Consider the following 25,789-nt stretch of genomic DNA (forward strand, 5'->3'; position numbering starts at 1 on the left):
AAGACAGAAAACAACATTTAACTCAATTTGACTGTGGCAGTAGTAATTAAGGATGCACCAGAGTACAGAAGATTGGCCGAGCCCTCTGGGAAAGTTCTTTTACTTTGTCTGGTCTGTCAAAAGTTAGATCACTGTCAATACAGCATGAAGCATTTTGTAAATAATTTAAATTGCTTGCTCTAATCTCATGAGAACATGATTGCGTGGAATGACAGTGTGTCTGTTGTTGTGGAGTGTATGATTCATTTTTAACAGTTCTTGTTCAACCTCTTCGTGTTTAGATGATCAGAGATAATCTAGGATGATTGTTTGAACAAGGATTGTTTGGTTTCAGTCCGCTGGATGTTCACAATCCCAAACTGGCAGTTTTATTCAACCTACAGTAGTGGATATGATATGAAACATGCCTGTTAGAACAACTTTATTCCTGCTGTTAATGCAGCTGTGTAACTACAACTAGACTGTCTTAATAGACAATAAACTCTTACAAACATTACAACATAGCTTAGTGTTAGTTAAGAGGTATAACATCACATCAAATGGCCTCTTTCAGGATAAACCAAGCAAACCAACTTTCCAAATCTTTTTAAAACAGAACTCAGATGGAAAAACATCTGAAATAATCTGCTGTAAAACCTCTGCATTGCATTGCAAACATGGCAACTGTGGATATGTATTTGTAAGACAAGCAGGCAAAAGCAGTAACAGTATATTAGTATTAAAGTTCTAATACTAGTTCTTATCAAATGTTCTATATCTGAAACCTGAAGTTGAATTAGGCCTCGATTCATGTTGGAGCTCCATGTATACATATACACATATATATATATACATGGACATAATTTAAAGCTTATTTTAAGCAACCAAAGAAGCCGCCAGATTGATACACAAAAGAAATTGTACCATGACTCAAGTGGTGGGTGGACAATAGACATTTATCCTGGATGTGTTCAGCCATGGATGGATTACTAAATGGGCCTACCAGGCACAGGCCCAGAGGCCCAAAGTGTCAGAATGCCCCCTGGCCTTTACTTGCAAAATGTCACTCAAATTAACACGTACCCACCAGGAGGAGACTCCACAAAGAGACACAAAGACCACAAAGTGATGCAAAGGAACTGCTAAGAGACACAATATTACTTCAAAGAGAAACAAAAACAACTGCAAGGACACACAAAATGACCACAAATAGAAGCAAAGCCACTATAAAGTCTGTGTGTCTTGCTCCTATGTAAGAGAGGTGGTGGGGCCCTTTGCATATCTATGCCCAGAGGCCCATTGTCTCACAATCTGCCCATGCTCTTAGATGTTTACAGCTGCTGGGATCTTTTTCTGTCAGATTTGTTTTGACTGTCTGAGTGTGTGTATAAAGGTGAGGATATGCATTAGGCTATGAGCTAGTTAAGCTACAGATGTATGTATGTGAAACACAGTGTGAGTTGTGTTGTATCACAGATATATACAAATTAATGAATAGAGTGAAAACTGACATTATTATTTGAATGTCTGTAACTCTATATTGCCCTTGACAAAATGCAAAAGGAAATCTGAAACACATTTGTCCGACATCAGTTCACCAGCATGAACTGATGCCACCATCACATTTCTTTTCAGCAGAGTTGTGAGTCACTTCCGTTTGCACTCGTCACATGCTTTGGAGAGGTCAAAATATTCCACACATTTAGCGTTTGTGTGCACGGGTTGTCAGATGTCACAAAGCCAAACGACATCATCTAACAGGCACTAAATTAATGAGTAATGAAAGGGAACTCATCAGCAGATTTGGAGGCAGTGTAGCAGATCACAAAAGAGTAAATTCTGCTGACGGTGACAGTGGCCTGACAGTCTTGTGGGGTTTCTCAGTAAAGCGACTGGTGAATAACAGGTTGATCAGTAACACTGGTTGAGACTGTTGCTTCACATTCTGCTTAGATACACTTGCTTAGTGAGCTGTACAAATCACCTGTGGTTCTCCATTGCCTAAACTTAAGTTCAGTGTCATCATATTATGGCAGGGTCCATTCTTCTTTGATTGGAATTTGTGTCTTTGTCAGAGAAAGATGGACAAGGACAAAAATACCTTAAAGACCCTTTAAACAAGTGTATAGGCACAATAATACCCCCAGGCTGCAGTGCACATTACACACCTCCACGGGCCTAGCTTTTGTTCCAACATTAGGGGTGGGACATATGAAATGTAGGTGTCAGGACCCTCCAACACTTAATTTCTTTACTTTTTATGCACCAGTTTTTCATGAAAATTGTTTTAATTTTGTCTTTGCCTATACACACTTCAACATAAAGTAGTTGGATGGCTGAAAATTAGACTCTTAATTTTATAACCTTATAATATCAGGTTTGGCCAGTAGGAGGCGCCAGAGTGAAGGACATGCTATTAAATAAAAAGATCTTCACTTGTGTTCACTATTACACATCTGTCTCAGGTCCTTATTGATAGATTTTGCCCATCAGTTTAAGCTGCACATGCGCATTGTCTTATTTACACGAGATAAGTCAAACTATACATAGTTACCAGGAATATTATGGAAATATAATAACCCCTGATTACCATAAACACACTGTATCCTGAAATATGTTTCTTTAGGAGCAACAAGATATATTTAGGCAAAACAATAGACATTTGTGTGCCTCCGTGGTGGTGAGGAAACACATATTTTGGGGGATTTCAGGTTCATATGCAGCAAAGCAACATAATCAAAGACAACTGTAATTATTCCTCCCTGCCAACAAACAAGCTAAACATTAGCTTTAGGGCAGCAGTGGTCTCATGACCGGGCTGGAAAGGCGTGTACTCACTCAGCTCAATATATAAACCAACCTCCAACAGGAGCCTCCAAACAGTACAGACCCCCCTCCTCTCACAGACGCGCATACTGTAACAACCTCTCTGTTTGCATTAAGCTCTTCAAGCCCGCTTCTCACCTCACAGCAGGTCACACAACGTGTGCAGGAGCCAAACACGCAGCGGAAAACTCTCACTGTGGTCTCACATGTAAGTATTTTGAACTATTTTCCTGCCTCTTTCTCATTTCTCCTCTCTGTGTTGTCGCTCCGTTTGAATTATGCAAGAGCAGCTAAGGAGATTAACATACCTCTATTTTCTGTACTGATGGTGAGTTAGTTAACAATGAGTGAAAAGGCCAATTATTCTCAGCTGTTTAAAGTTTTAAGTGGATTTATGTGTGGTTTTACTCCGCAGTGGAATTTCAGAGGGTACTATAAAGTGACGCACACTGTGAACCTGTTGAATGTTGCCACAGTGACACATTTAGATAAGTGGTAAAGCCAAATAATTACAGTGGTGGGTTTCATTACATATATGGATTTCTTTTAATTCAAATATTAGCTATTGCTGGTCCAAATCTTAGAAAGTCCCATTAAAGCACTCTTAAGATTAAATACATGTAAAAGTGCAATAAAGTTAGTGCTGTTACGTCACTGATATACAGCCTACGCCTAACATGCGTTCCTATATGGAAATTAAGACCATAATAAAAACACTCTGTAACAAATTTACACAATCAAGCCTTAAAATATGACAGCATTCTTTATTTGACAGGGATTTATGCTCATAAAACCTGTACATTGCATAATTTATGAGGGCATTCTGTCTTCTTCCTGCTTTTGCCATGAAAATAATATTGTTATGTCATGTTATGATTCACTCATCTCACCACAGCTTCCTGTTCAGGCAGATAACTCTACAGTAATGTTATGCTCTAGCAATTTGATGCCAAATTTTAATGTGGCTCACCCCAGTAATGACTTACTTCTGATATAAAACACTTTATCACAACCACTTCCTTCTGCCACAGCATACTAAATCATGCACGCAGAACAAAATGATGCATGCCGTTTGGTCTCGTCAGCTAGTTTGGGGTTTGTTAATGTGTAACTTAACTTTGGTTTTGAACCAGTTAATAATGTGTACTAACCTCTGACTTGTGTATTTATGTTTTTTTGCAGTGTGTATCATCAGAGGCTCACTGTCACAATGGGTGTCCCTCCCGTCTCTAAAGCCTGTCATTTTATGATGAAGCCTACTTATAAACCCCACATACCGAGCTAGCAATACATTTTCTTCCCATTAGTGCTTTTAGAACAGAACTAAGAGGTTTTTAAATCCATTTTGTGGTAGAAATTTATTAATAAACACAGATTACCAAATAAGTCACTGATACACCACAATAAATTGGCTTTTTTTTTTACACTCTGATTGTTTAAATTAAATTGAATTGCAAGTAGTGATGGATACAACTACACTAGCAACCCTTGCTGTGGCCACCACCGTGGCTCTGGCTCAGTCTACCATGTCAGGCTACTTGTGGCTGTTGGTGGTAGGCTTCATCATTGCTTTCATCCTGGCTTTCTCTGTGGGGGCAAACGATGTAGCCAACTCCTTCGGTACTGCAGTGGGCTCTGGCGTGGTCACCTTGCGTCAGGCCTGCATCCTGGCCACTATCTTTGAGACAGTGGGCTCAGTGCTGCTGGGGGCCAAAGTCAGCGAAACCATCCGAAAGGGGATTATTGATGTCCAGATGTACAATGGCTCTGAACACATCCTGATGGCAGGATCGATAAGTGCAATGTGTGGTAAGCACTCACATACATACCTATGTGACATAAACACATAATGTCACATAAATCTAAACAAGATATTTGACCAGTAAATTTTCAGATTGTAAGAACAGGCCTTGCTGATGTTTTTGTCCTACAGGCTCTGCTGTGTGGCAGCTGGCTGCATCATTCCTGAAGCTCCCCATTTCTGGAACCCACTGTATTGTTGGAGCCACAATTGGCTTTTCCATGGTAGCCAGAGGTCACCAAGGGGTCAAATGGATGGAGCTACTGCGCATTGGTGAATATATGTTGTAGTATCTCTTGAAGATGTAGTTGGTAACTTTTAGAAAAAATATATTTTTTACTATATTTGATCAACTTTCATTACATCCTGACAGTAGTACTTGAGACAGATAATTTGTGGAAAAAAAAATCATGTTCCTCCTCCTCCAAGCGCTGTAAAGGCCCTGATACATTGAGCTGACAGTCGACTGTCAGCTAATGTTGGGCCGTCAGTCAGTGTCCCTCGTCGCTGCAGTATGTCCCGCACCATTGGCCTTTATTGACATTAGACGGCTTTTTTTCCATTGATTCAGGTAATCAGGTAAGGTAAGATTGTATTACTGTAGCCATTGAGCTCTCTAGAAGAAACGGTTCATGATGGTTTGTGTTATTGTTAACTGGCACAGATATCGTAACTATATTTTGTTCTTTCAGCATTTGATTGTGTTGTTGATGTGCAAACTGGCTAACTAGCATCTTGAATCCATCCTGTCAGTCTTCTGGTTTCCCTTTTTGAAGGATGATGACAGACGACCACTGTCTGCTGGTGTGGAAGGTTATTTTCTCTTACCCAGATGTAGAATGTACATAATGGTTGCCCTTTTGCTGAAGTCTTTGCAGCATGTTCATGTGCGTCTTTTTGGCTGAGACATGGCGATGTGAGGCGACGCAGCTGGGGGGGGTTTCGTCGCCGCTAGTTCTCTGGTGTCGGTTTGGTGTGTCTGGGCCTTAATGGCATGTGCAATCATGCCTGAACGATAACAACCAATTAGAGCCAAGGAGTCACAGGAATGTCAATCATGTCATTTACAGCCGCTGACCTGCATTGACAGTCAGACCAGGCAGAGCTGATCAAATATGAATCAAGATTATGTTACTGTAGCACTTTTTTTCATCTCAAATGTCTTAGGAAATATATTTTAGTGTACTGTTTAGCTGTAAAATGAAAAACGTTTGTGACCCGGCTGCCATGTTGATAACAGTCAAGCCAAAAACCAAGCAACACCCACCGGTCAGAGCAAACGCTCTCATTTTACAGCTAAACAGTACACTAAAATATGTTTCTGGAGACACTTGTGGTTAAAAAATAGCTAATGCAGTAACATGATCTTGATTCATATTTGATCAGTGCTGCCTTGTTTGACAGTTTGACTGCAGTTCAGGACATGATTGACAGCTGTGTTAGAGACTCCTCGGCTCTGATTGGTTGTTTTCATTCAGACCATAGACTATAGAATGATGGACGACGTGTTTGTGCTTCCTCCCACTGTACAAAATTAAAGTTAAAATATCCCTGATACGGCCGCTGCCATCTTGCACTGGAGGCAGAGTCTGCGCAGTAGCGATCTCCACTGTACTGAGTTTCCACTCATACATCCGCCTGACTAATCACAAGCAGCGCCGTTGATTGAAAGCACAGCATTTGGCACACACAGCTGACAATCATGATGTCAAACCCCCTTTTTATAGCTTCAGATGTCGTCTGTACTGCTGTCAGGATATAGTGACAATGTCAGCCAGTATGACAAAATGTTATTTCTATAAAAGTTACCAACTGTAGCTTTAAATCTAAAATACAAGTGTAGCTCAAAGCTCATTAATCAATGTTCTTTCACATATCTTTTGCTATCCAAAGTGGCATCCTGGTTCCTGTCACCTGTGCTGTCTGGCATCATGTCAGGAATTCTCTTCTATTTTGTTCGCAAATTCATTCTGAACAAGGTAAGCCTTAAAACTACTACTACAATACTACTACCACTACTACTACTACTACTACTACTACTACTACTACTGCTAATGATAATAATAATAATAATAACTTGGATTTATATAGCACCTTTCAAGGTACTCAAGGCCGCTTTACAGAGTAAGAAAATATAAATAAATAGATAAATAGGCAGAGTGAAAGTGAAAATAAACAAAACAGAAACAGAATAGCAATGATGGTTGAAGATGAGTGCACTGGCCATAAGCCTGGGTGAACAAATGGGTTTTCAGCAGTTTTTTGTGAATGTTCATACCGAAAGTTCACAGGCTAGTTTGGGGAGTGGAGAGCAGACCCTTGTCTTAGGACCATAGGTTCTGGGATGGGTTATAGGAGTGGAGGAAGTCAGACAGGTACTGGGGGGCAAGACCATGGAGGGATTTTTAGGTGTCCGTCCTGCCTGTCCAGGGCTTTGTTGGGCACCCTGGGGCTCCTTTGCAGAAGTCCAGATGGGAGTTGATAAAGGCATGATTAAGGGTCTCTGCCATGGAGTCAGAGAGTGATGACTGGAGTCTGGAAATATTTTTCAGGTGGAAAATCAGATTTACTGATGGTTTAGATGTGAGAATAGAAAGAGAGGATGGACTCCAAAATGACAGCCAGGTTTCAGACTTCTGAGGAAGGGTGGATGCAACAGCTATCCACAGTGAGGAGGAGCTCTCCACCCTTGTGGAGCAGTGCCTTGGGGGCCACAACCACAAGCTCTGTTTTGTTGCTGTTAAGTTTGACTAGGTTTGATGACATCCATATTTTTATTATATGCATTCAGTTGACAAGAGATTGTGGGGGGAGTTCAGTGGATGATTTGGTGCTGAGATACAGTTGTGTGTCATCAACATAGCAGTGAAAGCATAGACCGTGGTGGCAGGTGATCAGACCAAGGATGAGCATTTAGATGGCGAAGAGGAGGGGTCCAAGCACAGAGCCTTGAGGCATGCCTTCGTTGACTGTTTTCTGTTGGAGAGATATGAATGGAACCAGGAGAGAGCAGTGCCGGTGATGCTGATTTAGTCAGATAGGCAGTTGAGGAGGATGGTGTGGGAGACTGTCTCGTAGGCTGCTAAGAGGTCTAGGAGGATGGCCAGAATCAGCAGTGATGAGGAGGTAATTGGTGATTTTGATGAGGGCGGTGTGCGTGCTGTGGTGAGTTCTGAAGGCAGATTGAAGGGGTTCATAGAGTTCATGCCTGAACATGTGCAGATGGGGGATCTACTGAGGAAAGAAAGGTTGGAATTCAGGCAGTAGTTATTGAGGTCATCTGGGTCCAGAGTAGACCTGGCCTTTTAGAAAGGGGTGACTGAGGCAGTTTTGATGCTGGAGGGTACCGTGCCAGACTCCAGGGAGGAGTTGATAATGTCCATCATGATGGGGCAGATGGTCAGTAAACGTGTCTTGAGCAAGGCTGTGGGCATGGGGTTCAGAGAACATGTGGAGGCCTTGGCCCTGGTGACCAGCTTAGCAATTAGATGACCATCCATGTGAGAGAAGCACTAGCCATTGTAGATGATTGATAAGTGTAATTGTAAAATGGAAGTTATCAGTGGGGAGAGGAAATGCTAATGCTAAGAATTCAAAATGATTCTTACTTAAAAGTGCATTGTTACTATTGTCAAAATAATATAGAAATAGTATTAAAAAGTAAAAGTGCTAATTCTGCAGAAAATTGTGACTGACATATTATTAAACATGACATCATTAGATTTTTAATACTGATGCATCAGCATTGAAGCAGCAAAAGTTTTAGGTAGTTTAGTCCAATGGTTACCAACCTAAGGTTTGAGCCCCATCCAAAGGGCAACAAAATAAATCCATGGGGTCTTAAGATGATTAATGGTGTAGGAAAGAAGAAACAATAAAGTTCTGCTACATCCTTTTCTTAAATTTAAAATATTAGATAACTTGACCTCTTTGGGCTTAAATGAAACCATCTGAGAAGTTTCAAGGGGAAATATCTCTTTGTTGGAATTGCTAACAACCCTCTGCATTCACTCTGATTTCCACAGGCTGACCCTGTACCCAACGGCCTCAGAGCTCTTCCTATCTTCTACGCCACAACCATGGGCATCAACCTCTTCTCCATCATGTTTACAGGAGCACCGCGTAAGTACCATCTCCACACACCACACCTATGCTTCTTTTGATTCACACAGCAGCTCTTGAAAGCCCTGGCGCAAGATGAGGTCTGACTAAATGTCACTGGAGACACAGAAGAGAGTTGATGACAATCATCTTAGGACAAAGTAGGTGGCAAAAAAATTAAGAAACATTTGATTTAAAGAGTTTTAGACTGCTTTTGTTTTGGTAATTTTGGACTTTATTTCGTCAGCCAAAAATGTATCAACCCTGGCATATCTGTCTGATGAACTGTTCCTTTCAAGATAAAACCAGTGATAAAATGATCAGACATTAATTGCACAAAATTAAAGCCACCACACACGACAAAAATAAAGTTAAACCAGCTGAATGGGGATTTGAGAAAGATTCAACTATTAAATGGACAATTTCCACTCCTTTTTGTTTCATTTGCAGGATTGAACTTATCGAGAAGTCAACTGGCCTGGGCCCTTCACTGAAGGCTGCAGGCCGGTGTGTGTGGGTCAAGAGATATAACACACCATAACTCCTGCTATGCAAAATTGCGGCCTAATACAGCAGAGTGCACTTCTCACACTGATACTGCACACATGTTCCAGCCAACACTTTATTTTCTGACACAGAGATACAGAAAAAACATTACTTTGTGTCAAGTCAACACTGTTTGGCTGCACATCCATGTTGATAATGAAAGCCACTGCTTTTACTATGTGGCTTTTTATTGTTGTTAACCTGCTGTTGTCTACATGAGCAAACAGGTAAGTTGTGTCTGTGAGGGAAAATTCAATATTGTCATACTAACCTGCATTGAGATAACTAATTCTAGCAGTTACAGCAACAACTGTGTTAGCTTTAAAAGACGTGAAATACCAGAGAATACTGAGTGTATAATCACTGGGCTGCCAGACTGTTCTTCTGATCACTATCTGATCGGAGGAATGTGCACTCCTGCTGATACTGGTGTCTGTACATGGGCATAAATTTAGTCAGTGCAGGTGGGGCAGTTACACTGGGGCACATCGGGTGAGGGGGCCAAGAGAGAATGGGTCCTCCAACACATTGTTTGGCAGGAAAACGGGGCCCTTGTGAGTGAGTCACATGGCCACCTTAAAAATAGGCCCGCGTTCAAAGAAAAACTAACATTAAATTAAAAATGGTGCCATTACTATATATGCCTTTGAAAGGCAAACCCATCTCAACAGTAGAATAGTCTGTAGCAATATAACAAAATATGTTATAAAATATATGCTAACTCTAGACAAAGTCTAGATAAACTATAAAAACTATTCAATTAAATGAATACTTCCTTATTTTCTTAGATATTTTTGTCATATACATATATGCAATGTGATCATGTGACAAGATAATAAGATTATACGTTAGCTAGTTTAGGCGCATAACAAGTAACTAGCATGCACTAGGGTCCTCCATAACGGCGTGCACTGGGGCCCGTTGTAACTACCTTATGCTACTGTGTCTGTAACATTGGAGCAGGTCACTGAAACATTTTGACCATAGCTCATGAAACAGAAAGAGTAATGATTACTTTGGAAAAGGGTCAATATGTCAGAGACCCATAAGATGTGACAAAGTGTCTCTAGTAATTAGGCTAGGAATGTTTGAGTACTAACAGTTTCTTATCTCACTGTTTGGAAGGGAGCAGCATCATTTGTGAATAAATGGAAGAAGCAGTTAAGTTTCTGTTTGTGCTTATCTGAGACAGACCTTTCTCTCATGTCCCTGTCTCATGTGCACAGTGCTGGGTTTTGACAGAGTGCCATGGTGGGGTACCCTGTGCATTGTGCTGGGCTGTGCTTTCATCACAGCTTTGATCGTTTGGTTCGTTTTCTGTCCATACCTCAAGAAGAAAATCAAGCGTGAGTAAATCTTCCACTTTCGGACTCACTCACAAGTGCATTTTGAATGAAAACACATTTTATGCTTATGAGTAAAATAGAGGGTTTTTATATCATTTTCTATGCTGGGTGGGATGTTTTGTTAAGATTGTATAAGTAAAATGTGACATACTTGATCTCAGCTGAACACCATACTGTACCTCAGGAGAAACAACTGATGCTCCCTGTGAAACTCCACTCATGGAGAAGAACTCCAGCAAACCTGCTCCAGCAGAGCAGCCCTCAATACGTCATGACCCTCAACCCCAGACTCCTCCAGCAGACACTCAAATGGTGGCATTCAAACTCGGAGGCTCAGAGGAAGCTGACTTGGACAACAATGACATGGAAAACAAAGACCTGGACATCAGCAATGGTGAGTCGTTTGAACGGTTTAAAATAAATTATATTATTTACACTTTATCCGACTATATTAATCTCCACAGCAGTGATATAACTGTAAGGAACGCTGACAAAGTTTATTTATTCTCATAGTTCTGAATGGCAATATTGGCCCCATGATGATCACCGATCCTCACAGTGGACGGTCCCACACGATCCACAAAGATTCTGGTCTTTACAAAGACCTGCTACACAAGCTTCACAAGGCTAAGGTCGGTGACTGCATAGGTGACAGTGATACAGAGGAGCGGCCCATCAGGAGGAACAACAGCTACACCTCCTACACCATGGCTATTTATGGCATTCAAGGAGATCCTAAATACAAAGACCTGGATGATGGGCTGCAGAGAAGATCGAGGGTGGACAGTCACAGCAGCTACAGCTCAGTGCTGACCAATGGGAGTGTAGTCCAAGAAGAGAGTCTGACTCAGGAAGCTGGCATGGACCTTGGTCTGGAAGAGGATGAGCTTGAAGTCGACCAACCAGCTGTCGCTTTGCTTTTCCAGTTCCTGCAGATACTCACAGCATGCTTTGGCTCCTTTGCTCACGGAGGGAATGATGTCAGGTAGGCAAGGGTGGTTTTCTCTTGAGGAATTTATGTATGTGTTGATTATCCAGAGTAGTTACATAAACTGTATTTTTTATTTTTTAATAGCAATGCGATTGGTCCACTGGTGGCTCTCTGGCTTCTGTATGAAAGCGGCTCTGTGATGTCCAACACACCAACACCCATTTGGTTGCTTCTTTACGGAGGAGTGGGTATCTGCGCTGGACTCTGGGTATGGGGACGAAGAGTGATGCAGACCATGGGCAAAGACCTTACACCCATTACACCATCCAGGTATGCCACACCTTTATATTCTTTAACAAGTAAAATTAGGATGTATCTGATAGTCAAAGTGTACTAACATATTTTATTCCACTTTAGTGGATTCAGCATTGAGCTAGCATCAGCACTCACAGTTGTTGTGGCATCCAATGTTGGTCTTCCTGTCAGCACAACCCACTGCAAGGTAACAGAACTCAAAAGTGTGAAACTTCAACCTAAATAGATGAATATGATAATCAAATGTAGGTTCAGTTTGAGCATGTGTTATAAAAGTGTTTTACATCCACACAGGTGGGGTCTGTGGTGGCTGTTGGATGGCTGCGCTCAAGGAAATCAGTTGACTGGCGTCTGTTCAGGAACATCTTCATCGCCTGGTTTGTCACAGTTCCTATCTCTGGGCTGATCAGTGCTGCCATCATGGCTCTCTTCATATATGTTGTTCTGTGAGCCTCACACTGCCCTGCCACACTGTTACTTCAACTGACGGACTGTTACTTACAGATTTTGTTTGACTGACTGACTGACCAACTAAACACGTTGTTTGGTCCTATTAATGATTTTTATATGATGCAATGTCATGTCAAGGTCAAGCCAATTATATTACCTCACAGGAATATGTCCATGAATGATGTAGGATCTAATAACACTGTTCAAACATCCTGTGATCCCTTTGTATATTTGTATAAAAGCAATATGTATTATAAATCAAATAATTCACTTGTGACTGACACCATACAAATAACAGTTATATTCTCTGTTTGCATATTTGGATGTAATAAAACAAGGAGTTGCTTGATTTGCAGGAATTTCAATGTATTTTACTCACTATTAAACATTTTCCACTGAATCTTATTTAATGTGTGTTTGGGGAAGAGATGGGTCAGTAAACACAAACAAACAATACATGGACGAAAACTGAAATCTTTTCCTACATTATCATTTTTTCCAGCATATACCTACTGCAAAAAAATGCAGCGGCCCCTGCTTATGTAGTACACTGAAAAGTCCACTAGGTGTTGCTTTTGCTGCAGCAGCCACCACAGCTAATGTTGAGTTTTAACACTGTTCTCCACAGTGTATTTACCATCTGCAGCAGGTTTCTTTTTTAAGATTCTGTGCAAGTTCATTTCATAACCATTGTAATTTATGCTGTAATTCATCATATAAAAACTTTGCTCAAAAGAAATTATTTCAGGGTGCATTCAAATTACTCTCCTGACCATTTACTTTTATTTAAAGCCTGTAGTAGCAACCGTTGTAACTTGGCCAGACTATAAATGCTATGGTATACTAGTCAATGAATCATGAATCAATGGTATTATACTAGTCAAACTAGCAGAGCCATCCATGAATCCATATCACCCAGATAATGGTATTTTTCTCCCTGCTGAGGTCTGACAGAATGTACCAGATACCCCTGACCAGCATTGAGGAGCTCGGGTGGACTGACGGACAAACAGACAGACGAACAAATGAAAGGAAGAAAAACAAGTAGGAAAAAGATTTTAGCTACAGATTGTTCCTCAAAAAATATTAATTACTCACAAGCATTGAATTCATCACTGCTTGTGCAACTTTAATACATCTGACTGACAGCTATGGTTTTGGAGCAGAGTGTCCTGGGTTTGCCCAAGGACTGTTGCTTTCAAGTCAGGTCAGTAAACACACATTGGTACAGGCTGATGCATGCCGAGGTATATGTTATTGAAGAGGCCCTGCCTTCAATTCCGGAAAAATCATGCGCAAAGTATTGTGGGTGCTTAGTGCCCGCTGAGGATACAAATGTGTCCTTGAAAATTCTCTGAAAGAGGGGTGTTGGTGGCTTGGTGGTAGAGCAGACGCCCCATGTACAAGGCTGTTGCCGCAGCGGCCCGGGTTCGAATCCAGCCTGTGGCCCTTTGCTGCATGTCACTCCCTCTCTCTCTCCCCCTTTCACACTTGTCTGTCCTATCAATTAAAGCCTCCTTGAAATTTGGGTTTAAGGATCCTTCCTTGACTTTGAGAAGCACTAGACTCATTCGAGATGAGCCAGGCCGGCGCAGAATCGATCATGGTGATCGCTGGACATTGCACACCTGTTAGATTTGTGTTCGTTTGTGTTTGTGTGTCTTTCTACACTGTGTTGTTGGGTATGCTTGTTTTATTTAAATTTACCTTACTGGCTACAAACTAAAAGCAAGTCCCCAAGGTTTTGTTTTTTAATACAGCATGTGGTCCCAGTTTGGAAGGCCAGTGGTCGAACAATGCTTCTCATGGGTGGTTAGGTTTCACAGTAGCCCACTTAAATTAATGCATCACAGTTTAAAGCCCCTGCTGTTTGTGGGAGGGACTTTGATCACCCATTTAAGATCAATTAAAAACAGTATTTTGTATGATAGTGAAAGTTTTTATAGTCACTTCAGTGCCACAGGAGTGAGTAAAATAGAATGGCACCTGGAAATGTTATGAAGAGGTTCAGGGACACCAGCAACACTTCAAACTAAAAACCCCACAGCTCCCATAAGGGTAGACATAAGGTCTAAAATGTAAACAGGGTGGTTGACAAGATGTATAAGGTAGAGAAGGGGTCTGTATAGTCTGCCATGAACCATGTCCTAGCAACCAAATATGATGATTTAGAATAGATGAGGAACAAAACAAAAGAAAACCTCTTTGAGCAATGTCTGAACTGACATTTCAAATGAAGCCTCATGCATGCATTTTGGCCTTTCAGTCCTATCATAAGCTTTTTATTCAGGTAAGTTAAATAGGAGGTTATTACCCCCCAAAAAAGAGGAAGAAGAAGAAGAGGAACAAAAACAAACAGGAAGACCAACAAAAAAGGGGAAGGACAGAAAACAACAGAAGAAGAGAAGGACCACAACAAAGAAGAAGAGGAACAACAACAACATAGAAGAGCAAGAAGAACAAAGGAGAAGAAGAAGGAGGAACAACAACAAGAACACCAGAAGCAGAAGAGGGAGTAAGAAGAGAAAAGACGACAACAAAAAATGAAGAGAAAAACATGACAGAAGAACAACTACAAAAAGAAAAAAGAGAAAGACGGATTAAAACAATAAGAGAACAAACAACGAAAAGGAAGTGTAAGAGAAGCAAAGAAAAGTCAAGAGGAACATCGAAAAGAAGAAAGAATGAAGACAACACAGAAGAAGAAGAAAGGTGAGTCACCATGAGTGGTGGAAATTATGCTGTTTACTTTTTCACTCTTCCAGTTATCCAATTAAACTTTGCCACGATCTCTATCAGCCAATCAGGATGCCACTATAAAATTTTAAATCTGCTCTCACCTCTACTGCTGTCAGCTGTCATTTTAGGCATTTTTGATTGGTCGTTGGACCATAATTTCTGTTCGTCAGTACTGACAGTAATTTCTGTTTGGTCGCTGGACCTTATTTTACTTACATGGTTTTATTTAAGGTGGTGTAGTGACCTTAGTTTGTTCAGTCTAATGACTTTTTATTTCTGTTTGTTCCTTGTTGACCTTTTATTATGTTCTACATTTAGACTCCCAGGTCACTAGGACCTCACACCAGCCACAGTATTTTCAGTTTGGTCATCAGACCATTAATTTCTGTTGCTGACTTAATTTATGTGGACATTGGACCTTGGTCTTTTTTTAAACATTTTATCCAAGCTGGTCTTCTGACCTTGATTTCTGTTTGGTCTTATGACCTTTTATCTTGCTCAACATATATGCACTTGTGGTGCACTTTTTCAGCTTTCCTTTCTGGTATATCCCCATTATTTCTTTTGTCACAGCTTATTTTATCTCTCGCTTTAATAATATTTGGTTAGAGCTCAACATGTTTCCATACTGCCTTCTCAATGCTTATTTTGCATCTATCATCATCTACTAGATAATGGTTCCCTAGCTGTCATTCCAGACTTATTCCTACCACACGTTTCTCATCAGGGTTAAACTATCGTATTCAGGGCTTATTTCAGTCATATACTTAATGGGCATATATCCATTTCATAGTCTTTCTTGTTTTGCTTTATGTGTGTTTCTGTTTTGGGGGCACTCCCTATTCCCTATTTGTCTATGGATTAATTACCCTCTTTAAATCATACCATCTCAATGGGGTCTAATCGCCAAAGAATTTTTCCATTTTTTTCATTCTTATGTGCACATGTTGATCAATATTCTTTTCACTATAAAAATGAGTCTCCCAAAATTAAAATTATGTTATTACCAGTGGTGGAAAAAGTACTGAGATTTTTACTTAAGGAAAAGTAGAAATACCACAGTCTAAAAACACTTGATAATAAGAAAAAGTCCTGGATTCAAAATGTTACTTGAGTGTAAGTTCAGAAGGAAGACAGATAAAACCCAACAAAGAGCAATAGTTAGCACAAAATAGAATAGGAAGAACAATAACAAAGAAGAGGAAGAAAGAGGAAGAAGAGCCACAACAAAGATGAAGAAAAGAAAGAACAACACTAACCAAAGAGTAGAAGACAGACAAAAAAGTAAAGGAAGAAGAAAAGAAGGATGAAGAACGATAACAATAAAGAGAAAGAAGAGTAACAACAGAGAAAAAGAACAAAAAGAAAGAAGGAGGACAAAAACAACAAGACAAAACAAAGAAGAACAGAGATAAAAACAACATCAACGAACAACAACACCAGGAGAGAAGAACACTGATTAAAATTGGAGGAGAAAGAAAAAGAACACAACTAGGAAGAGGAGAAACAAAAATAAGAACATGGACAACAAAGCTAAGGAAGAAGAAGATAAAGGAAAACAAGAAAGAAGAAAAAGAAGAACAAGAATAAGAAAGACAAAGAAAAGTGATAAAAACCAACAAAGAGGAAAGGGAAGAAGAACAAAAAAAATGCAACAAAAAATAAGAAGAGGAAGAAGAGAAAACTGAGAAATTGGGAAAATTAAAACTAAAAATGAGGGCAGCATAAATATTAGCATGTCAACACTGCACAAACGTCACCAGACCCAGGGGTGAAGTTAGTTTAATATTTGATATCTACCATTTTCCGAGGCTGTTATCTTCAATAGCTAAATATCAAAGCCTTGATTTCACCCAGTTTTTGTTGGAAAGCTAATTTAGGCAGATATTTCAGTTTTAGTCAACTCAAAATGATCAAAAATGCTGATGCAGTTGAGAGAGCAATGAACTGAATGTCTGTCCAACACACCTGTGACTATAGGAGTAGTTAGGGACCATATGCAGAAGACCATCTCTGAAAAAACAACAAGTCGAACCTTGAAGCAGATGGACTACAGCAGCAGAAGACCACACCAGGTCCCACTCCTGTCAGCTAAGAACAGAAAACTGAGGCTACAATTCGCACGGGCTCACCAAAATTGGACAAAAGAAGATTAGAAAAACGTTGCCTGGTCTCATGAGTCTTGATTTGTGCAGCGACATTCAGATGGTAGAGTCAGAATTTGGTATAGTCAACATGAAAGCATGGATCCATCCTGACTTGTATCAACAGTTCAGACTGGTGGTGGTGGTGGTGGTGTAATGGTGTGGGGGATATTTTCTTGGCACACTTTGGGCCCCTTAGTACCAACTGAGCATGGTTTAAACACCTCAGCCTACCTGAGTATTGTTGCCGACTGTGTCCATCCCTTTATGACCACAGTGTACCCATCTTCTGGTGGCTACTTCCAGCAGGATAACGCGCCATGTCACAAAGCTTAAATTATCTCAAACTGGTTTCTTGAACATGACAATGAGTTCACTGTACTCCAATGGCCTCCACAGTCACCAGATCTCAATCTAATAGAGCACTTTTGGGATGTGGTGGAATGGGAGATTTGCATCATGGATGTGCAGTCCACAAATCTGCAGCAACTGCAAGATGCCATCATGTAAACATGGACCAAAATCTCTGAGGAATGTTTCCAGCACTTTGTTGAATCTATGCCACGAAGAATTAAGGCAGTTCTGAAGGCAAAAGAGGAGCCAACGTGGTACTCAATCAATTCAATCAATCAATTTTATTTATAAAGCCCAATATCACAAATCTCAATTTGTCTCACAGGGCTTTACAGCATATGACATCCCTCTGTCCTTAGGACCCTCGCAGTGGATAAGGAAAAACTCCCTGGTACTAGCAAGGTGTACCTAATAAAGTTGCTGGTAAGTGTATTTACTGCCGGGTAGCCTAGTGCTAATAATATATATAATAATACTATAATAGTACATCAAGAACCAGAAGCTCTGGAAATCTAGATTCCATAGCAGCTTCCTAAAAGCTGAACACTAGCTTTTGTTTACTGAGAAATGAGTTTCCTGTGAAGGTTTAGTAACACCAAAAGGCCACATGATGGTGCTCTTTTCCAGATAATTGATGCTGTTGGTGGGGTCTGAGGTTTAGGAGACTTCCACAAACTGGTCTCTCCCATATTCACCACTTCATTAGTAATTTTCTTTATTGCTCAGAGGTAAGCAACCTATATGCTCTGAGGGGGGTGCCTTTGACTTTTCACCTTTCATGTGCAGAGTAGCATGAGATATGAAGCTGACAAGTTAGCCTGTTTCACTGAGCCATAATAATAGTAAACCCTGACCTTGAACGAAGGAGAGTATTTCTAATTTTTTTTTTAAGACCTTCGTTTTCTGTAGCTCTGATAAGTTTGGTTCTTTATTCCTCCATATGTCAAAACAGTCAGACTGCACTAACATCAACATTAAAGCATTTGACCTTCCCCTTAAAATCCTCTGGTCAGTAAATGTGGGATGGGACATATAGGATCACGTTGACAGGTTTACCCTTACTTAATTACAAGTCTACAAAACATACATTTCATATATGAATGATCTGTCTTCTACAAGCTGATTTTAGAGCTGTGAAGATCAATAGCAAGGGGCAATAAGTTTTATTTACATATTCAGTACAAGACAGAGAAATGTTGGATGACACTTTGTTCATGAAGGATTTAAATACAATTAGTGCAATTTATGCATGTACATGCGCATAAATCAGCATGTGTGCTGTGTCATTTTAAAACGTGAAGAGCCACACATGTTGTGCATGGATGCATAAAAACATGTAGGTTAAATGCTACATTTACTGCATTATGAAAGGACAATGAAAATGATAAAGACCAACTCTATATCCAGCCTACAGGCCAGGGAGGCATTATCCCAGGGGTCCTCCTGTCTGCTGAGGATTGCAAAAAAATCCTCATTGTTTTCTCCCTATTGCATGTACATTATTTTGGCAGCAGATGGTACTGTTGTCCCATCGAGCAGGATTTTATATGAACCCGCTCAACTGTCTTACATACAGTATGCAGTAAGCCCTGAACAGGTAGACCTTGATATCAGGTAGACATTACATTTTCTACAGAATATGTCATCTCAAGCAACAGTATCAATATTAGTCACCCATGAAATCACCTGTGAAACTGTAGTTCAAACATTCGACCTCTCTGCATAGTTTAAAAGCATCTGCAAGTGGTTGAATTTAGGAAAAACTATCCATGTGCAAAAAAGAGATCGATCTAGGGACATAACAATGATCATGGGTAATTTCAAGACAACAATGATTTAACTGTCCAGTCATCCCTATAGAAACTAAACACAAATCAAAATCAAAATAAGACCCCACCTTGGCTAAGTGTGATAGGCCTATTGATTTAAGAAGAGATACACCACTGCTCCATCCAACCTGCACCATCTGATGCCAATATAGCCATAGATTCTGAGTTGACATTTAGATTCTCCTTTATAGCAAAACGTGGCCCACAAAATAAGCATTTGTATACCAACTAATCATGCTGTGTTACCTTGAATTCATGGAGAGAACTGTGTTTTTCTCGCATGCCTCCACAGAAAATGGCGAACATTGATTTATGCAAGGCAAGGCAAATTTATTTATATAGCACATTTCATACCCAAAGGCAACCCAAAGTGCTGTACAGATTAGTCAAGTCAAAGTTTATTGTAGCCCAATCATAAAAGCATGCCTCAAAGAGCTGTACTGTAATAATGTAACATGTCTAACAACAGAAAACTATATCAATACATCTGTTGACAAATTCTCATATAACTCACTAAAACCTAACTATTGAAGTAAAAGTTATGTATGCCAGACTCCAATACTAAGGTGTTTAGCAAAAATACAATTGTCTGACAAGTAGTGAGCACACTACTGGGAAAGACTGCACGAGCTGTGTGAGAGTTTGTCAACAGATGTTTTGATATGGTTTGCTGTTGTTAAACTTGGTTCCCAATCAATCAGTAAATCAGTATGTTTGCCATTTTCCATGGAGGCATGCAAAAACCACAACATTTTCCTCACTTACTCAAGGTAAAACAGCATGACTAACTGCATATGGCCATTTCGTACATGAAGCATTCCTTTAACCACTATTTCATAGAAGTTTTGGACAGGATGCTGACTAACAGTTGTCTTCAAAGTACCTTTGGCAATTTTAGCCCCGCATTTATCACAGTTACTTTGGAAAACATAATAGCAGGCCACTGTGTTACAATCAAGCCAGCCCTATTAATTTGAAATGCTTTATCTTTTCTGACAGGACCCAACAGCACTGAGCTCATAAAGTCACGCAGAAACACCACAAACTAGAAAGCTCAGATGCAGAAAGCATATTTTAGATGTTTTGCAGTGACATGATCAATTGTTTTTGACATATAGCTTTCTCATGGATTCAGACACTTGATTAAACCTCACCATCACAATGCCCATGTGAAGTCAGTGTTGTATTAATGCTTCTGCCAAAAGTTAACAATTTCATCCATCATCCATAAACAAAATTGTGATGCTTTGCTGTGCATACTGGTGGTAGTGTGTTGTTGTTTCCCAAATGTCAATTTTTTTATGTTAAGATGGTGGCCATATTATCTGACCAGAGAATTCACCTCCTTCAATTTCAAAACATACGCTAATGTCTATGTTTTGTTTTTGTTTTTAGTATAAGGGGACTACAATGGCATTTTGTTTTGCAACACTGTGTTGTACAATGACAATAAATTTACCTTGAACCATAAATAGGTTTTGTGTTATTCACAGTTCTTTAAACAGTTCTGTTATTTTGCATAAATAATAAAATAAAAATATAATTATAATTATAGGCTAATTATAATAATGATAATAATACACGAGCAAGTAAATAAATAAATCTGCACTCTCATTTCAATTAAATAGAGTCAAACAAGGCTTGGAGGCCTGGAAATCAACCACATGTTCATCGACTTACATAGAATAAAACCAGTATTTTATTATTATGTTTTTCATACTTATCAACACCAAAGAGAAAAATCATTAAACGTGTATCTAATCAATAAGCTCTATAGATAAACTGTCTTCTATGCCAATATAAAACTAAAATACCCCCCACCCCCTTCCAATGATGGTCACAATGTCTAAATACATTTTTGGGAAAAGTGTGTTTTTATTTATTTATTTATTTATTTATTAATGTATTGTGTGTTTATGTTTTTATGCTAACATAAGCAGCGCTTCGTCATCTATGCTTCACCGTGTCCTCTGAAATCACATCTCAGCAGGGATTTTATTTTGAAACCATTTCCCGGAAGTTGTTTAATTTAATCTTGTTGTAATTGACGCTTTGGGTGATTTTCATCGGCTATCCATACAGGTGCGCCTGGACATTTGTGCGTAATTTGCGGGCGGCATGAAATGCGTGTTTACTATGTGACTGCGTGCTGTTTGGCGTTACAGGCGGAAATGCGCGTGCACGGCGGAATGGCTCTGTCTCTCTCACACTGAAAACCGTGCAACTGGGGCATGTATTCACTTTAACACAGCGGACCAACAAGCTGGTGTAGTCTGTGTGGCTGATTCACGGGGAATAAAACGACGTCTTGGTCTTCTGCAATAACACTGGATTACAGGTGCTGCAGGAGGTGGCTTGGAAGGAAGATTTTATTTTTAAGGATAAAGGAAAACGTACAAATCACAGATGTGAGAGGCAGGTGCTTTTCGAGATTTGCACCTCGTTTTTTTTTCTTTTGCAATCTGATTTTCGGCCGGAGCCTGTGAAATGCAGCCTCTACCTGACAGATGTGTGGCACCACAACTGCAGCCTACAGGTCTGTATCGCCAGGATGGATTTCATGCGTTTTGTGCCTGCCTCGAAAAACATTCAGTATGAGCGATGAGATTTAATACTAGTGAGGAATCATAGAAGCAACAGAGATAATATCCCGTGCTTTGCATTCACAGCACCTGAACAGCTTTGTGTTGACAATGTCTGAGTGATATTGTGTCTGCTAGGATTATGATAGCATCTGGCTGTTTATGTACTCTGCTCTGTCCTCTCCACACAAATCTGATGACAACAACTATTATTTTGCTGCTGAACCAGCTCATACACAATTTTTTGTCACTGCACTGTAAGTAAACAGAATTGCCAAGAGGTGCAGTCCATTAATGGGACTACAGCACAGAGCTGGTTAGATATGTGCATGTCCTCTGAAACACTGCCTTACTGTTTAGACATAACTCATGGGATAAATCACAGCTTCTGTTTATCAGTGTGTTTCTGCTCCTCATCATTTGTTCAGAGAGCGTCTCCTGTCTACCTGCTGCTGATCTGCTGAGGTCGGCTGTGGAGGACTGAGACTGCCACAGCTGCAAATCTCATCATCATCATCATCAACGTCTGCCACTTCAAACACGACAAGACACCAGAGGACTGAGGCTGCTTTTGGGCTAATCAAAAAGCCAGCAGTCACAAAGCACCTGTGGACGATGACTCCAGCAGAGCTGCTCGCGTGAAAGCAGCATGAGATAACTGAGGAGGACCATACTAAACGCTGATTGAAGCTTTTTCCGTTTGGCGCTGATGAAAATGTTCCAGTGTGTCAGTTGACTGACAGGGTTGCAGTGCTGTTCTAGCCCGGGACATAGCCAGCAGCTGAAGTGCAGACACCACAGAGGGGATGGCTCGTCCAGGATCGGGGTTGCTGGTGCCTGTGAATGGGCTGGGGTACCCTCCTCAGAACCTGGCCAGGGTGGTGGTCTGGGAGTGGCTGAACGAACATGGGCGCTGGAGGCCTTACAGTGCTGCAGTTTGCCACCATATTGAGAATGTACTGAAGGGGGATGCCCGGGGAACAGTAGTCCTGGGGCAGGTGGATGCCCAGCTCTCTCCGTACATCATCGACCTGCAGTCCATGCACCAGTTTCGACAGGACACAGGTAAGAGACGTGGCGGTTTCCTGTTTATTTACTTAGCTGTCACAGATGGGGAGGTGTCAAGGAAAGAACAGATGATGTCGTCATAAAAACAACAGTCATCACTACATCAGTAGGGTGTTTACCCAGTTCCGTCATCTGACATAGGTAAATAAAAGAACTGTGTTGGCTGTCCTCACCACAGATGATGTCATATTAGTACATAGGGACTGATAAAGACGGAGCGAGCCTTGATGTGGTTGCTACACAAATCTTATGTAACTTTCAGGGGAATAGATGAGAGTCCTGAATGCCCCGTCTGCTTTGGGATTTATGTAGATGAGCCACAGGTTGAGCTTAGAGACGATGCAACATACAGGACACAATGATGACAAGTGTAGCAATGATTTATACATTCACGAGTGCCTTTATGCGGCTGCTGGCATGCCATGACCTTCCCAGAGGTCACCGTGTTGGATGGGCTGTGCATTCATCAGGCAAATGAGTGCTGTAGCTCAGTGCGACACTCCTCACTCTTCTCAGCTGATTGCATTCATCGAATGTGGTGTCATTTAGATGTAAGACTGGCAATCGCAACAGTGGTTGGTAATAAAGTTACTGTACACAATCACAGTAAAAGAGAGCATGCTCTTTAACCATCAATTCACCTCAGGTTTTTTACTCCACACAATGGAAAGTAGCAGTACGTGGTTATACATTAGATGCTGAAACAGTAGCCCAATACATGTAAACTGTTGAGTGGTAAATAAAAAAGTTTTTATATTAAATGTGTGCTCTGTAGGAGAGCATGAAACCAGCATTATCCAGAGTGAGGCATTGATTACCTCTGACTATAACATAACAGTAGTATAATCATAGTTATAATGATATGTGAAAAAACATGTCCCTGTAGAGTTAAAACCACCAAGCACAGCCTTTGTTTGGTTGACTGTAATTCTCTCTGATGACTGCTACCTTTTTAAACAAGACCAGATGTTTTTGTGCTGTGCTCCACCAAGGCTCAACACACTCTCTGTGTTCATCTCTGTGTGTGCATTCACCTTCCTGCTGTCCCAGTGTTTGATGCAAAGATATGGGGGAGGTTTTAGACATCTGTTAGAAGCAGTCTCAGACAAATCTCAGCTGCCTGAATTATTCTTCTCGTCCTCTGATTCAGCGACACTGTGTTAGAGCCAGTTATGAATCAAGCTACTGGTTGTGACTTTCGTGTTCGAGGGACAGGTCGGGTCTGCGATAAAAAACAATGTTTCATCGCATCATTGATTAAAATGAACTCTAACTGTAAGTCAGAGACGAGTCTTGTCTTTGAAAGCATTATGTAACATCTGAGCATCACAAGCGGTACGGGGTGATACACATGGGATGTACAGAGGGTGACTTCACTGTGTGCAGATTTGCATTATGTCACCTCTCATTAATTTTCAATGCTTCATTTACATTGGGGTTAAATGCATTTTTGTGGATTTAGTTACAGAATAACAAGAAGTACAGCTCAAATTTGTAAAGGTCCATTGAGTAAGTGTCTGGTTATGAAACAAAATATCAAAATGTAATTAAATGTTTCTCTAAATGGTAAAAATGTCATGCATGTGCATTCTTGCATGTGTGTTTTTATAATAGCCCAACTACAGATGGGCGTTTTAAACTAGCTCAGGCTTTAAACTCTGTGGTATGTGGCATTGGGCGAAGTCATGTACTCGCCCCTTTGAAAATAAATATGAACATAAAAATAATGTTAAAAAAATCAATAATAAACAGACTTTTCAAACTGGTGTTTTATTTAAAAACTCATCATTATCCAGTCCTGATATCACTTATGACGCCATTGTTGTTATATTAGTGCTGTACATACTGGAAACAGGAAACAGACTTTAGTAGGTGCTGTACTGATGACACATTTAGAGGGACATCTTATTATTGCATCATCAGGAAAATTCCAACATGTCGACACCAAATAGTATTATGTATTTGTTGTTCCAGAGAATATTTAAGTCTAAACGAGGTGTGAAGGCTATTGAAGGGATTGAAAAGGCCTGGAACCCCACATGAAAAGTATATTCTGTATATTGATTGGCTATATACAGCATATAGCATACATAGCACTTGATATATTAGTATTTCTCTTTAACTTATGAAGGAAGAATTTTCTCTTATGTTTGAATTGCTGAATAAGAGAGTGACAGTATTTCTGCCTGACTGTCAGGAGGGTTGTAGTATCAGGAGACGCCTGGCTGGACTTCTGCTGTTTTTGTTGGTGTCTTCCTCTCTGATAGAACATAACACAGAGCAGCACATGTGTCTTAGGTTGACTGGCTACGAGATGGGCCACTGAGCCGTTTGTCAGCCATTACCACGGCGCTGGGGCTAGGCCCTGATGTTTATCGGTCCTCTTTGTGCCGTTCGGCGTGTTACCTCCCCCCTCGGCTGGGATAAACCTGTCACGGCATTGCCTGACGGACAGCAGCTTGGACACCCACTGCCTCCTCTCCCCCCTCTTTCCTCCTCCTCAGCCTGATCTGCTCCTGTCCCCAAACATGGGCAAACCACTGCCAGGCCACAGCCATCGATCCGAGCTCCCGCGAGGCCTCACTTCCAGGCTGTAGTGATGTTGTTACGCCGCTGCTTACACACAGGGCCTCAGTGAGTTTGTTTTAGCATGGATTGTGATGCATCTGTTTCACATCGGTTGTTTGCTATATTTGTAGCTCAGCAGGTCACCCACAGCCACTTGCTCTGTTTCAGGCTTATGGAGTGTCCCTGTGGGGAAACCCCATTTTGTCGCGG

General features: G+C 40.6%; 2 protein-coding genes across 3 annotated transcripts in view; both read left to right on the forward strand.

Moving 5' to 3' along the window:
* The first annotated feature begins 2,851 nt into the window (after positions 1 to 2,851).
* Positions 2,852 to 12,695, forward strand: slc20a1a (solute carrier family 20 member 1a). Its single transcript, XM_050051558.1, has 11 exons — positions 2,852 to 3,013; positions 3,988 to 4,614; positions 4,739 to 4,879; positions 6,500 to 6,585; positions 8,632 to 8,728; positions 10,480 to 10,599; positions 10,784 to 10,993; positions 11,113 to 11,584; positions 11,675 to 11,860; positions 11,948 to 12,032; positions 12,140 to 12,695. Exons 2-11 carry the CDS (start codon positions 4,269 to 4,271, stop codon positions 12,293 to 12,295), a joined length of 1,899 nt encoding a protein of 632 aa, XP_049907515.1. The 5' UTR covers positions 2,852 to 3,013; positions 3,988 to 4,268; the 3' UTR covers positions 12,296 to 12,695.
* A 2,096-nt stretch (positions 12,696 to 14,791) lies between these two features.
* The window catches only part of LOC126395036 (E3 ubiquitin-protein ligase DTX1-like), a 59,706-nt gene continuing 48,708 nt past the window's right edge, over positions 14,792 to 25,789 (forward strand). Inside the window, exons 1-2 of one of the 2 annotated variants that reach the window (XM_050052239.1) lie at positions 14,792 to 15,007; positions 22,372 to 23,008. In XM_050052239.1, the coding sequence (XP_049908196.1) occupies positions 22,750 to 23,008 (259 nt within the window). In that variant the 5' untranslated portion in view covers positions 14,792 to 15,007; positions 22,372 to 22,749. Of the gene's footprint in view, positions 15,008 to 21,332; positions 21,898 to 22,371; positions 23,009 to 25,789 lie in introns of those variants that run through there. The other variant, XM_050052237.1, reaches the window with a different exon arrangement.

This window comes from Epinephelus moara, chromosome 8 (genome assembly GCF_006386435.1).
Source record: "Epinephelus moara isolate mb chromosome 8, YSFRI_EMoa_1.0, whole genome shotgun sequence".
Taxonomy (NCBI): domain Eukaryota; kingdom Metazoa; phylum Chordata; class Actinopteri; order Perciformes; family Serranidae; genus Epinephelus; species Epinephelus moara.